At 39.7% G+C, this 13,882-nt stretch overlaps 1 protein-coding gene across 1 annotated transcript; it reads left to right on the forward strand.

Annotated features, from left to right (window-relative positions):
- The first annotated feature begins 1,756 nt into the window (after nt 1-1,756).
- mtmr2 (myotubularin related protein 2) lies at nt 1,757-11,770 on the forward strand. Its single transcript, XM_080748437.1, has 16 exons — nt 1,757-1,929; nt 2,817-2,916; nt 3,009-3,032; nt 3,283-3,346; nt 3,476-3,570; nt 3,647-3,751; nt 4,492-4,596; nt 4,684-4,767; nt 4,865-5,014; nt 5,606-5,794; nt 5,935-6,120; nt 6,343-6,549; nt 7,564-7,656; nt 7,736-7,849; nt 8,130-8,306; nt 9,231-11,770. The coding sequence occupies exons 1-16, from the start codon at nt 1,850-1,852 to the stop codon at nt 9,393-9,395; spliced, it is 1,938 nt and encodes a 645-aa protein (XP_080604563.1). The 5' UTR covers nt 1,757-1,849; the 3' UTR covers nt 9,396-11,770.
- The last annotated feature ends 2,112 nt before the right edge of the window (nt 11,771-13,882 follow it).

Here is a 13,882-nt window from a genome sequence, read left to right on the forward strand (position 1 = left end):
ATATTTTACAGCCATTTTGGCTGATTTTTGACTTAATATGATTATTATGAAGATTCAGTTCTTAAAGGAGCTGGCTAAACAGACTGTTGTACATCTTATACTGTACTTTTTTTTTCTTTGCTGGTGGTTGGGCAAAAGTAATATAATGTAAAGTAATACAATAGTATTACTACTACCAAGTAACATATTACCCTCCTAATTAATATTGGCCAACACTTGTCTTACTTGCTGTCCCATTTGATATCACTATCCTCAAATAAAATTAAGAATCCTTGGACCTCAGCTGCATGGCTTAGTTAAGGACTGGATATTTTATATGAATGAATACATGCATGGTTACATTGTAGCTGAATGTAAAAGTTCATGGTTAAAATGTACAGCTTTTATTTAACCTATACTTTAACCTGTTTAACTACACTGCTCAAAAAAATAAAGGGAACACCCAAAAAACCCAACATAGACCTGCCAGTCCATGTGTTCTCTGGCAAATGTCAATCGGGCTGCACGGTGTTGGGCTGTGAGCACAGGCCCCACTTGTGGACGTCGGGCCCTCATACCACCATCATGGAGTCTGTTTCTCACAGTTTGAACAGAAACATTCACATTAGTGGCCTGCTGAAGGTCGTTTTGTAGGGCTCTGGCAGTGCTCCTGCTGTTCCTCCTTGCACAAAGGACCAGATAGCGGTCCTGCGGCTGGGTTGTTGTCCTCCTACGGCCCCCTCCACGTCTCCTGGTGTACTGGCCTGTCTCCTGGTATCGCCTCCATGCTCTGGACACTGTGCTGGGAGACACAGCAAACCTTCTTGCCACAGTGCGCATTGATGTGCCATCCTGGATGAGCAGCACTACCTGAGCAACGTCTGTGGATTGCAGATACCGCCTCATGCTACCTCTAGTGGTCAGGGTACTGGCAAAATCCAAAACTAACCAAAAATCTGCCAGAAAGGATGAGGACAGGCAAATGGTCTGTGGCCACCACCTGCAAAACCATTCCTTTTTTAGGGGTTGTCTTGCAAATTGCCTCATTTTCACCTGTTGTCTTTTCCATTTGCACAACAGCAGATGAAACTGATTCATAATCAGTGTTGCTTCCTAACTGGCCAGGTTGATATCCCAAAAGTGTGATTGACTTGGAGTTACATTGCAATGATTATGCGTTCCCTTTATTTTTTTGAGCAGTGTAGTTGCCTGTCACAGCTGCCAGGTATCGCTTTGTAAGTCTGGCCCGATTACAAACGGACCCCTATTGCTATGACATTGGTTCTCAAAGTGGGGTCTTGGGAGTTGGGAGCCCCAGGGGTCCTTGAGGGAGTTCCAGGGGGTCCCCAGATAAATGATAGTTAGGAACCAAATGGTCCTTATGGGTAAATTAACATTTATTTTACAATAAAAATTGGGGTCTCAGAGAGAGAAATGCCACTTAATGGGGGTCCGACGGTCCGTAGCCTAAATGCAGGTCAAACTGGGGGCCCTTGAAATTAAAATGGTTCGAGCCGCAAAAAGATCTTCTCTTATGGGGGTCCCTGGAGTATCTTTTCAACTGGGGGGCTGGGGCTAAAACGTGTCAATTTGTGGTCCTTGAGTTTGAGAGTGATGAGGATTGTGGCAATACTAGTTAAACGAGAACTCGCCAGGGGGCGCCAGCATCATCGGTAACTGTCTGAAACTTGTGACTATTGCTTGTGAAGGAGGCTGGGAAATAAAAATGGCAGCTTCCTGGGATTTGCTTGTGTTTAGTTTACTCCTGAGGCGGAATTAAAACGTTATCCAGGGGATAATATCCTCCTTACATCATTAGTTTGCATTAACACCACCAGTAGTTCCTTTTACAAACTTGTATGAGGTCAACATGGAGAAGAGTGGCAGCATTGACAGTCTGGGCTCGAAGCGATCCTCGTCCAGACAGCCAAGTGTTGATTCATTGTCCAGGTAAAATGCACTTTAGCAAGCTAACGTTGATTCGACTGAGAGATGGGCATCTGTGTTTAGTTATTATACACAATACATCTACTATAGAGGTTACTGGTTGTTGTAGACCAGTCTATTTTCTTATGACTTAGTTCTGGACAGCACCGTTATAAATGTCCCCTCTGTATCTGTGATGTGCTAGTGGTAAACAGATCATTGGACTGGCAGTCCTTTGTGCCAGTAGCAATAGACACCAGGCTCCACATTCCAAGCGTACCCATTATGTCTTGTTCTGTTCTTGGGCTACTAACTGGCACTTTACACTTGGAGCACAGTGTTTCTCAAACTTTTACATTTCATGGTCTCCCCTTAACTCTGACAGTGTACACTGTCAGAGTTACAGACTTGTATGGGTCAATTTAAAATTTAGACCCCAGAAAAGGAACCCACAGAGTCCCTGGAGTCCACTTTGAGAACAACTGGTGTACACTACAGTGACTATTCAGAACCAAGACAGATGACACATAACTAACTATTGTAAACAATGCACTCATGATATACTTACTGTACATATATTGTACAGATACTCACTGGTGAAGGACACATTTGGGTGCCCACTCTTCCTGTATGTAATCCATCTATCCCTGATAGATGTATGTTCGTATATAGCGGTAATAGATTGTACATTAGAATGCTCACATGCATTGCGTCTGCGACACATTGTGAGCTGGAGGTCTGCTATTTTAGAGTAAGACTGTTACTGGTATGGTGATAGTTAGTTCAGCAATAACCTACACTGGAAATGAGAAGATCCAAACCTGCTCTTATGAAAGTACTAGCATTACTCTTTTGTCTACTAGTACCACTACCATTGTTGTTGTTGTTGTTATGATTATTATTTTCTTCAGTACTTCGACATCTCGCTCTGACCGGTCTGGCCAAGCTAAACCGCCCTCTGCAATGTCTTCAGACTCTGTGTCAACAACAGAGCTCTCCCCAGAGCTTCGGGTTTGTACTATAGTTACATTTTCTTTAGTTTCTATTCTAACTAACTTTATCCATCAAGTACTGTAGTAAATGACTACATTTTCCCTCTTCAGGTCAGGCCCAAAGCTCCCATCAAGGTATGTTGTCCCTGAAGTGGCCATTCCTGCCACTTGCGTCCTTATTTTGGGCATGTCATTATTAAAAGCAAAATGTGTCATTTTCAAAACATTTCAGCAATGTTTAAAAAATAGCAGATCTACAAGGGCTTTAAATGGATACATCCACTAACTTCTCTCACGTGTCCATACATTCAAGTCCTGCAAGCTCCCTTTGGATTGACAGCTAGAGATAATGACTACATTTTGTTGTTGTTGTTGTATGTTACAGGTTCTTAGAGAGTCAGACAAAGAGGAACCACAGTTACTTCCAAATGAAACTGTACAAGATATGAGTAAGAGCTCTTTCAATTTATTGTCAATTCATTAATTGAGATGTGTTAACAGACATTCAAATGCGTGTGTGGTTTTCTTGATAATAGCTGGTGGGTAAAACCAAGTATTTTACTTGCTTTGTTTTACAGCCAAAGATGTCACCTATATTTGTCCTTTTATTGGAGCACTCAGGGGAACACTCACTATCACCAACTACAGGCTTTTCTTCAAATGCACAGACAGGGTATGTTAGAGAATGATAAGTAACAATAAAAATGAATTGTAGTTCCTTATGTTGCTAACAGATCTTTGGCTTCTAGGACCCAGCATTTGTGTTAGACTTACCCCTTGGGGTGGTGAGTCGTGTGGAAAAGATAGGAGGTGCAACAAGCCGTGGTGATGTTTCCTATGGACTAGTTTGCAAGGTGAGCAAGCCTATTTAAAAAAAGCTAATGGTTAGAAACAAATCTTTCTTGGATTTTGTACAAAATGATTGAATGCCTACAGAGATGGGAAAAGATAACATAACTCTTATCTATTTTTGGTTTGGCCGTAGGGTTAGTGGGCTGATAATCATAAGATCACTGGTTCGCCTCCCGGCTGGCCCAGTCATACGTGTCAAAAGTCCTTGAGTAAGACACTTAACCCAACTGCTCCGTTTCAAGCATTCGTCATGGCAATCTAAGCTGGGTGAAGCTGAAACAGAAATTTCCCTATGGGATTAATATATCTTGCTGTCCTCCTGATACGTGTGCTGGCTGTGTTTTTTCAATTCCTTTTTTCATTTATGTTATTCTTTATTTTATTTTTTGTTGTATTTTTTCATTTTCCATTCTAAAAATAAATGAAAAAAATAATAATTGTAAAAGGATGAGTCACCAGAAAAAGGATGAGTCACCAGAACCAAGGACAGGTGTTTTCGATGAATATAACAAGGTTAAAATGGAGTTTGAACCTTGTCGAAATATCGAAATACTGAATCTAGTCACTTAAAAACTGTCCTGGTGCTCCCAAATCCCTGATTAGACGATAAAATGACCAAGTGTTTTTGAAAGTGAAATATCCCTTTAAAATGCATGTCCCTTTCATGGTATAAACATGCAAGTGTCACAGTTTGTACATGGTTATTTAATGTGGATATTGCGGTTTCTCTGCCTCTTTCCAGGATATGCGGAATCTACGGTTTGCACACAAGCAGATGGAAGACACACTCAGGAAGTCCATTTTTGAAGTCCTGATGAAATTTGCGTTTCCTGTTTCCAATGGGCTGGTGAGTGAGTCACGTGTTTTTGACGCACCATGGCTGTTTAAACTTTGCATGAAGACCAGCTGACATGTTCCTTTCTCAATTCCCCAGCAAATCTTTGCCTTTGAATACGGGCAGGTCTTTCCTGAAAATGGATGGAAAGTGTATGACGCCCAGTCGGAATACAAAAGACTGGTACTTTAAATTACTTAAATTACTTACTCCGGGTTCTTATTCCAGTGTTTGTCATGGAGACTGATATTATACAGGTTCTGTGTGTGTGTTGTTGTAGGGCATACCCAATGAAAGCTGGAGGATAACAAAAGTAAACGATCACTACGAGCTGTGTGACACCTATCCATCAACACTTGTGGTGCCCGTAAACATACCAGATGAAGAAGTGAAGAGAGTGGCTGCTTTCAGGGCCAAGGGTAGAATACCTGTAAGTGATCACGCTTCACCAATAATGTAGATATTAACCCGTTGAAACCGGGAAAACATCTATGTAGGGCTGTCACGATTATGACATATTACATGACGATTAATTGTCACTCAAATAATTGGGATAAATGATTTAATTGTGTATTTGTCGTTGACAATTTATGTTTGGCTTTTAGGCTTTGAAGTTGCATATGGCAATCATGACACATAACTTATATACAAAGAAATTACTGACATATTTGACAATGTTATACATAAAAAAGAACATTGATAGTGGAAATAGCCGATCTACAAGCTCACAACGCGCCGCGACACGTTGTGAGCTTTTAGATCTGTTATTTCCACTACTTTTGAAAGTGTTTACTATATTAACATTTCTCAACATGGAAACGATTATGACGATTATGCAAAATATTTGCGATTACCTCAAATAATTGCGATTAGACGATTATGTAATAATTGTGACAGCCCTACATCTGTGTCATTTTAGATTTTAGTGTTGGCTTTTCAAAAATAGAAGATATACACAATGTCCAATTGTTATATAGCTGGTTGTTGCTGCTGTCTGTGGTAATGTCCTGGTGTTGTGTAGGTGTTGTCCTGGATTCATCCAGAGAGTCAGGCCACAGTGACCCGTTGCAGTCAGCCCATGGTTGGAGTCAATGGGAAGCGCAGCAAAGAGGATGAAAAGTACCTGCAGGCCATTATGGATGCTAATGCTCAGTCCCATAAGCTTTTCATTTTTGATGCCAGGCCCAGCGTCAATGCGGCTGCCAATAAGGTTTGTTCACTGATTGTGAATTGACATGGTTTGAAGTTTTTCTTGACAAATTGCGTGTAGGTAGGCCTACGTGTTTTGAAAGCTGCGTTCATGTTGAGCACAAACCAATTAAAATGTCCTCTTGAATTTTTTCCCTCTAGATGAAAGGGGGTGGATATGAAAGTGAGGATGCATATCAAAATGCTGAACTGGTGTTTTTGGATATACATAATATCCATGTGATGAGGGAGTCACTTCGCAAGCTGAAGGAGGTGGTGTACCCAAACATCGAGGAATCCCATTGGCTCTCCAATCTTGAGTCCACTCACTGGCTTGAGCACATAAAGGTCAGTTTGAGTACAATCATTCACCACCTGGCAGTTAGGGCTGGGCAATACAATATTATGTTGAATTGAATCAATGAACAATGTGAAAAAATCAATGTGGAGGCAAATATTGTCCCTGTTTTAATTACCAAGCTCTATGGATGTGTAAAATTAGGTAGAAACTAAGGTTTGAAGGTGAAATGAGGTTCATTTTGACCATGTTATTTTATGTATTATACACAGCTGATCCTGGCTGGAGCTCTGAGGATTGCAGACAAGGTGGAGTCTGGGAAGACATCAGTAGTGGTGCATTGTAGCGATGGTTGGGACCGCACAGCCCAGCTCACTTCGTTGGCCATGCTAATGCTGGATGGTTATTACCGCACCATACAAGGCTTCCAGGTCCTACTGGAGAAAGAGTGGCTAAGCTTTGGCCACCGTTTCCAGATGGTAAATACAGTAGGCTCTTACACAAAATTTAGACAGCACAATAAGGCAATTATTGTCATACTTGCGTTTTGTTTTGTGTTTGTCTGCATACTGTAAACACCCCTACGTTTTACAATTAAGTATTAGGACAATGTTATAGAGTGAAACAAAAAACAACGATATAATAATAATAATAATAATACAGTTGCGCCCAAAGTTTTACACCACACACTGCAAATTAGGGGTACAGACACTATTTGTAAACTGTTTCCAATAAATAAATCAGACAAGAACAATTTAAATAGCTCAATTCAACTAAGTGCTTTCTCCAAATTCAACACAAAGAGAAACTTTCTATGACTTTTGCAGTTCAAAAATTATACATGATGAGCATCTTTAGTACTTGGTGGAGCACCGTTTTGCTGTTATGACCTGCTGCAAACCAAGGTGATGCATAGGCAGACACCATCTTCTGGCAGCATTATTGAGGAAGCTTATCCCATTCCTCATGTGCAATGACCAGTGGTCATCGCCATGTTGACATTGGTGGTGGACATTTTTGTAAAAATAAAATCTTTGCCACAGACATACAAAACGGGTGGACAATAATATTACCAGAAACACAGAGATAGCTCAGAATGACCATAATGGATCTGTAATGGTCCATTTGGTTCAATCTCTACACTCTCAGAGTTAAGGGAGTCCTTGCAAATAAAACATTTGAGAACCACTAGCATAGTTAGAGTAGACTCATATTTTGCCATAGTGTCATAGTATCTATCTATCTATCTATAGTAAATCAGTGTCATACATATTCTGAAGAAAATCTAGTGGATACTTGACGTTCAGTAATTGGGTCTTATGATGCCACACATTTGTCCGTGTACGGACACATTGATGACCCCTGGCACACATTTTGCAACTGCCTTCTTTAAATCCCACCAGAGATGTTCTATGGCTAGTTCTCCATTCTTCGTCGAACTGTTCCATTTGCGTAACTTGTTGAGTTTTCCTCGTTCTCCTCTTTTCTCTCAGAGGATTGGTCATGGAGATAAGAACCACACAGATGCAGATCGCTCGCCCGTGTTCGTTCAGTTCATCGACTGTGTTTGGCAGATGACCCGCCAGGTAAACGATAAGATCTGTTACTGAAGTAAACAAAATCTTCAGTTTAACATGATGATAATGATTGTCTTTTTGGCTGAAGTTTCCAGCAGCCTTTGAGTTCAACGAATACTTCCTGGTGACTATCCTGGACCACCTGTACAGCTGCCTGTTTGGGACGTTCTTGTGTAACAGTGAACAACAGAGGGTGAAAGAAGTATGAATAAACCTTGTTTTTCCTTGGCATTTTGACTATGGTACTTGCTGGCCAAATCTAGAAATGTTTTAGAAATGTATGCACTTTTGGTAGCATATTTGCATTTTTTAGTTTTAAAGCCTAGTTGGACACTAAAATGAGGCTCTATTCATAATCCTAAAATAAAATATTAAACATGACTGACCAGGGAAGTCGTGGAATAGTTTGAAGAGTGTTAAAGTAAAGCATTTAAGACTTAAAATACTTTTTTTTCCTTTTTTCTTTTCTTTTTTTTTGACAGGAGATCCCCAAGAGGTCTGTGTCATTGTGGTCCTATATCAACAGCCAGTTGGAGGAGTTTACCAACCCTCTTTATGTGAACTACTACAACCATGTACTGTTCCCTGTTGTCAGTTTGCGTCACCTAGAGCTTTGGGTGGGCTATTATATCCGCTGGAACCCTCGCATGAGGCCACAGGTATGTAGAAGCATCTCTTGTGTTTGTTATTGTCCTCAATGTTCTGTTTGCACTCATAACTCTTTTTCCTTTAATTAAAAATGCAATTCATTAGCTTCAAGCCATAGAACCTCATTTTTATGACATTCGGAACCACCCTTGACAATACTAAAACAAACAAAAGCACAACTACAAAATTAATGTCCACTACATTTATGAATGGTTGCCACATCTTTAGCTATTTAACTGCCAGAGTTAAAACATCGTCTAGCCTCCGCTTGCCAGCAATTTCAAGCGATCCACCGGATTTTTTTTTCTCTCTCTCCAACTTGGATGTAAACAAAGGAGGTGATGTCGGAAAGACTCGTCTCTCTTCTTTCCACCAGATAAATTACATTTTAACCGGGATCATCCGTTCTAAAGTTAGGGTCCGTAGAAAAAAGCTTGATATATATCATCTATTTGCAAGTGTCTTCTAAGAGCATTAGTAGTGTCCCTCCCTACAACTAAATATTTCATACACGGATGATATAATATTCTTGATAGTAGTCTGCATAAAGATCTCTTCTAGAAATGACATACGGTACAATATTGGGAGCCTTATTCATTTGGGATGAAATGTCTCACCTGTACTACCAAAATAGATGGGAATTTGGAATTTTATACCTGCTTTTTCATGCAAAAGAATGCATAATAGCACCAATAGCATGTCCTGGTGCAGCACGAACAGCTGCCCCATGCTTCTGGGTGACCAAGTGACGCTGTTGAGCAGCCTACTGTAGACACAGACACTCACTCACACACACACACGCACACACACACACACACACACACACACACACACACACACACACACACACACAGGGTATCGCTGCTCAAATGCACCACTCCACTTCGAACTGATGGATTTGATTTCCCCCCCCCCCCCCCCCCCCCCCCCCCCAGGAGCCTGTGCACCAGCGTTACAAGGAGCTGCTGGCCAAGCGAGCAGAGTTACAGAAGAGAGTGGAAGAACTTCAGAGAGAGGTGACCAACCGCTCAGCTTCCTCCTCCTCTGAGAGGGCAGGGTCTCCCACACGCTCCATCACTCCTGTGCAGACCTTTGTTTGACACGACTGACTCCTAGAATTGTTACACAAGCAGAATCCTCTTGTTGGAGACATCTGTGCCACAGAGGGTTGGAGTGACATGCTGCCTTAGTAAGCAACTACTACAAGTAGTTGCAGAAACAGATTATTGGCCTTCTACCATCACTTTACGTACCGTTGCTGTCCGGCAGAAATCAGCTAACTCAAATGTTCAGTGCCATTGAACACCCTTTACGTCTGTGTGTTGCTAAAAAAAATATTCAACCAATGAAAAGTAGTAAAAAGTGCTTCGGCCAAAACCTCCTGACTCCACTGGAGCCTGCCTGCCAAACCAGCTAACTCCACCCGTTTAGCCCTCTCTTTTTTTTCTCTCTTTTTTCACAAATCAGTGCCATTGAACAGCCTTTATATTGAACCAATTAAAAGTAGTAAATAGCGCATCGGCCAAAACATGAACATTTTGGAGTCCGCTGGTTTCTGCCGAACATCAGAGAGATGTTGCTGATGAGTTTCTGTAGTGTCAGCATACAGCAGGATCGCCTCTGTTAACGTTTCACTACAGCCATACTCTACTCCAAGGTTAAATAGCCTCATAAAGAACGTATGAGTGGGCATATTAACTTACCTACAATCAGTGTTTGTAGTGTTTATTTAAGTTATTAGTTCACTAAAATATTAATGGAGTAAAACTACCGTAAGTATGCCTTACTTTATAGGAAGGAACATTCTGTCTATTCCTCGGCTTTGCAAGGGACGGGTAGCAATGATTGTTTGAAAGACATTTAAGCACTTGTGAAGATGTGTTAAAATATTTTGTGGTTAGAACACTATTAATAGAAACTACTAAATATCTCTTTATGAGAATGTCACTAAAGGGCTGGAATGTTAACTTGGCTTCTAATATTAGAAAAGAGTTATGCGATCTTTTAGCTTCTAATATTAGAAAAGAGTTAGGCGATATTTGGGATAAAGATTGTTTTCTTAAGTCATTGCAGGATGCTTTGACCAAATATGATGTATGATTGTGTATGGACATAATGTTTTGTTATGTAGGACATTCCTTCTAAGATTCATATATTCTCTGACCTACAGTAGTAAAAAAAGAAATACACTTTGGTAGAGGTTTGGGCTTTTTAGTTACCGTGCCATGATCTAACTCCAAATATCGGTGGGTGGTCTTCAATAGTTGCTTTCCAAAATAGTCTCCTCATTGACTTAAATTGCAGTGAAACAGATCTCAAAGTCACAATGTTTTGCACATATAAGGATCCTGCTAATATATTATAAAACTCACTATGGCGTTATAATATTGTTTTATAATATCAACTTCCTGTTCATTTTTATTATTTGAAGATCCAAATCCGGGTCCACAGATCCAGTCCGGGTCTTATTCCTAATTCAATTTGTAAAATGCTAAAAGAGTGACTTTGAGTCACCATGCAATTTAAGTAATTTCATATACTGAACGAATGAAGGTTAATGTTTCAGAAGATCAATTTCACGAAATGGGTTAATATGAAATGGCAAGGTAACTAAACCAACCAACTGCTTAAAAGTTATTTATATTCCTAAATTCTAGACGTGTATTTATAATATGTTACCAATCTCCATCTCTTATAGCCATAAAGGTGTGAAAGTGTGTTTTGCATTTCTGAACTGCACTGAACATGTATTTGTTTATTTGTCTCATTCAGTGGATATCCAGCTATTGGTTATCTTTATCAAAATGTTGATATAAATCTGTCCCCATTTCATATTACATAGAGATTGTGACTTTGTAGTCTTCAAACGGATTTCAATGTAGCCACATTAGATGCAGGGTTATAGTTCTATACCCCCTTTGTAGATCTCGCAACAGCAGGCACTAACTAACTTGTTTCAATATCTGGAGGTCTAGAGGGGACTTAATTTTGTAATAAGTAATAATTAATAATAATTTGCTTGATAGAAAAACATGTAGGAAAAAACAAAATTAAATTAAAGCCTTGCTTTATGAAAATCTTAAAATCTAAATTAAAAGGGGTTGCGTTGCACTTTGGTGGAGAACTGTCAAGTGTGTTCCTCACATCTTTTATTTTTGGATTAAAAACTAAATTTGCTTACAAATTTTAAAATATTACAGCTTTTGGCTGCCTATGCCTATTTAAATCTTAACCCCTTTTAACATAGACATTCTTTTTTAAGAATGTAAAACAACCACTACTTTGCATTATCTTAATCAGATTTCAGCTTTTAATTGAATGACATTAACACAAAAGTTCAGTTGTCGATGAGTTGTCATCTCCCATACAAAAAATGTATTTGTAGCAAACATATTTGCAATTCCATTACTGTTTTTATTACATATCATTTTTGCAAGATCTCAGGCATTAGAAGAGGGTACAGGACATTTTCCACAATTACCATTCCAACAGCAGGTCTTCTATACTTTCCTACTTCTGTAATGTGCGATAACTGCAGAAATGTAATTAGAAATTAATAAAATGTTATACCCTATAGAGACATTTATGTGAAAGTGTTATTTTTTACAATGTGCAAATGTTTCTGTGGAAATAATATTTCCATGACTGTTTTAAATATAAACATATATTTGTTCTGGAAATTAGAAAACAGTCGCCATCCTGCCTACAAAGAAAATGTCACCTTGCAGCAGCCCAATGATAACGACTCTGATTACACCAATTGAATAGGCAGGCCAATTTTCTGCTTAATGCTTGTTTTGTTGCCAAGCATTGGAGTATCTAGAGAGGGGGCTTGTTTTTTCAGTTACCCATTTATTTTTTTCTATTTTATTATTAATTTTTTTTTCTAGTTTCCTCTAATTATAAAAAATAAAGTAATTGAGTAACCTCCTCACGCATTAGAAGGACAATATCAGTTACCAGAAACAAGGACGGGTGTTTTCAATGAATCTTAACATGGTTAAAATGGACTTTGGAGTTGCAGTGGGTTTCCAAAAACGAGCAATAAGAGTAATAAACAACGTAGGATATCGGAATCACACACACACACACTGTTTCTACAATCACATCTATTGAAGTTCACCGATATGGTCATTTTCTAAACCCTACAAGTCATGTACAAAGCAAGATACAATCAACTACCAGCAAATGTACGAAACAAATTTCTAGACAAAGAAGGGGGGTACAACCTCAGGGGACCATTGGATTTCAAAAAACCTGTGATGCAAACAAACCTGAAAACAATGTGTATTTCATCCTGCGGAGTCACCTTGTGGAAGGAGCTAGACGAAGAACTAAAATACTGTGAAAATCTAAACCAATTCAAGTTTAGATTAAAAAGATCTATTTTTGATAGATACAGAAGAGAAGAGCAATAAGTACATGTTTATGTATATGTGTATCTACTGTATGTAGTGTGTGTGAGTCTGGGTGTGTGTACGTGCGTGTGTGTAAGTATGGATGTCATGTGTTTTGTTTTGTTGTGTGTGTGTGTGTGTGTGTGTGTGTGTGTGTGTGTGTGTGTGTGTGTGTGTGTGTGTGTGTGTGTGTGTGAGTTTGGGTGTGTGTATATTTATGTGTGAGTGTGTATGTGTGTATTATATAGTAGTATTGTATGTTTATACGTATATTTTTACAGTGAAATGTATGTGACTATGATACCCCAGGGGTGGGGCCCGACAAGCCTTGTGCTTCTCCTTAACCCCTTTCGGACACTTGGACACAAAAAAGGGGGGTGAAAAAAAAAACTCAAAAATGAAAATAATTATGCTGTTTTATTTGAATGACCCTAAACATGTTTGAAAGTGAAATATCCTTTTAACTAGAAAAGTGTGCTTTGTGGGGTGCATGTCTTCGCCAGGTGCCCTTGCAGGGCCGGATTAACCTTTTGTGGTGTTTTTTTGCTTCATCTGGTGCTGCAGACTCGTTTTGGCATTGTTTCACCGCTACTTCAGCAGCTCCAGGACAATATTTGGGTGTTATACTTACAATGGTGGTCTTTTTCATCTTTGACCAGACGTTTGGTGCCCCCCAGAGCTTGGTGCCCAGGGCTGCAGCTAAAGCCTGTGCATTAAGTCGGGCAAGCAGGTGCCATAGTATCTGTAGAGCCAACTATTCTTTTATCTTTGGTTTTGCATTAGGCCAAAAGAAAATGGTATAAATAACAATAAAGAGACAGAATGTGACATTGCCTGTGTTGGTGTGTGTGACATTGCATCAACCCTTGTCTCGTGTGGCCAGCCCTTCAATCACTCCGAATGGAGATCTGGAGAAAGCCATCTCATAATATATTTGAAACAGTGGATAGAATGAGTAGCTTGCTTGCTAGGGCGTGGCTAAACTGTGATTGAGTGCTGACAGGACCAGAGTCTGTCTGTATTTTTCTGCGAAGCAAAATTAGATCAAACAATCTTTTAGTGTGGCTGGCCGCGGGGCATGATGTATACATGCGTGGCATGTGCCACAATGTCTGTGTACGCGAGGGGGTGGCGTGGACGTGTGCATGTATGCATCATAGTTACCTGTCTGTATGCTTTCTGTTGGTCGC

The sequence above is a fragment of the Nannobrachium achirus genome, assembly GCF_963921795.1.
Source record: "Nannobrachium achirus genome assembly, chromosome: 19".
Lineage (NCBI taxonomy): Eukaryota > Metazoa > Chordata > Actinopteri > Myctophiformes > Myctophidae > Nannobrachium > Nannobrachium achirus.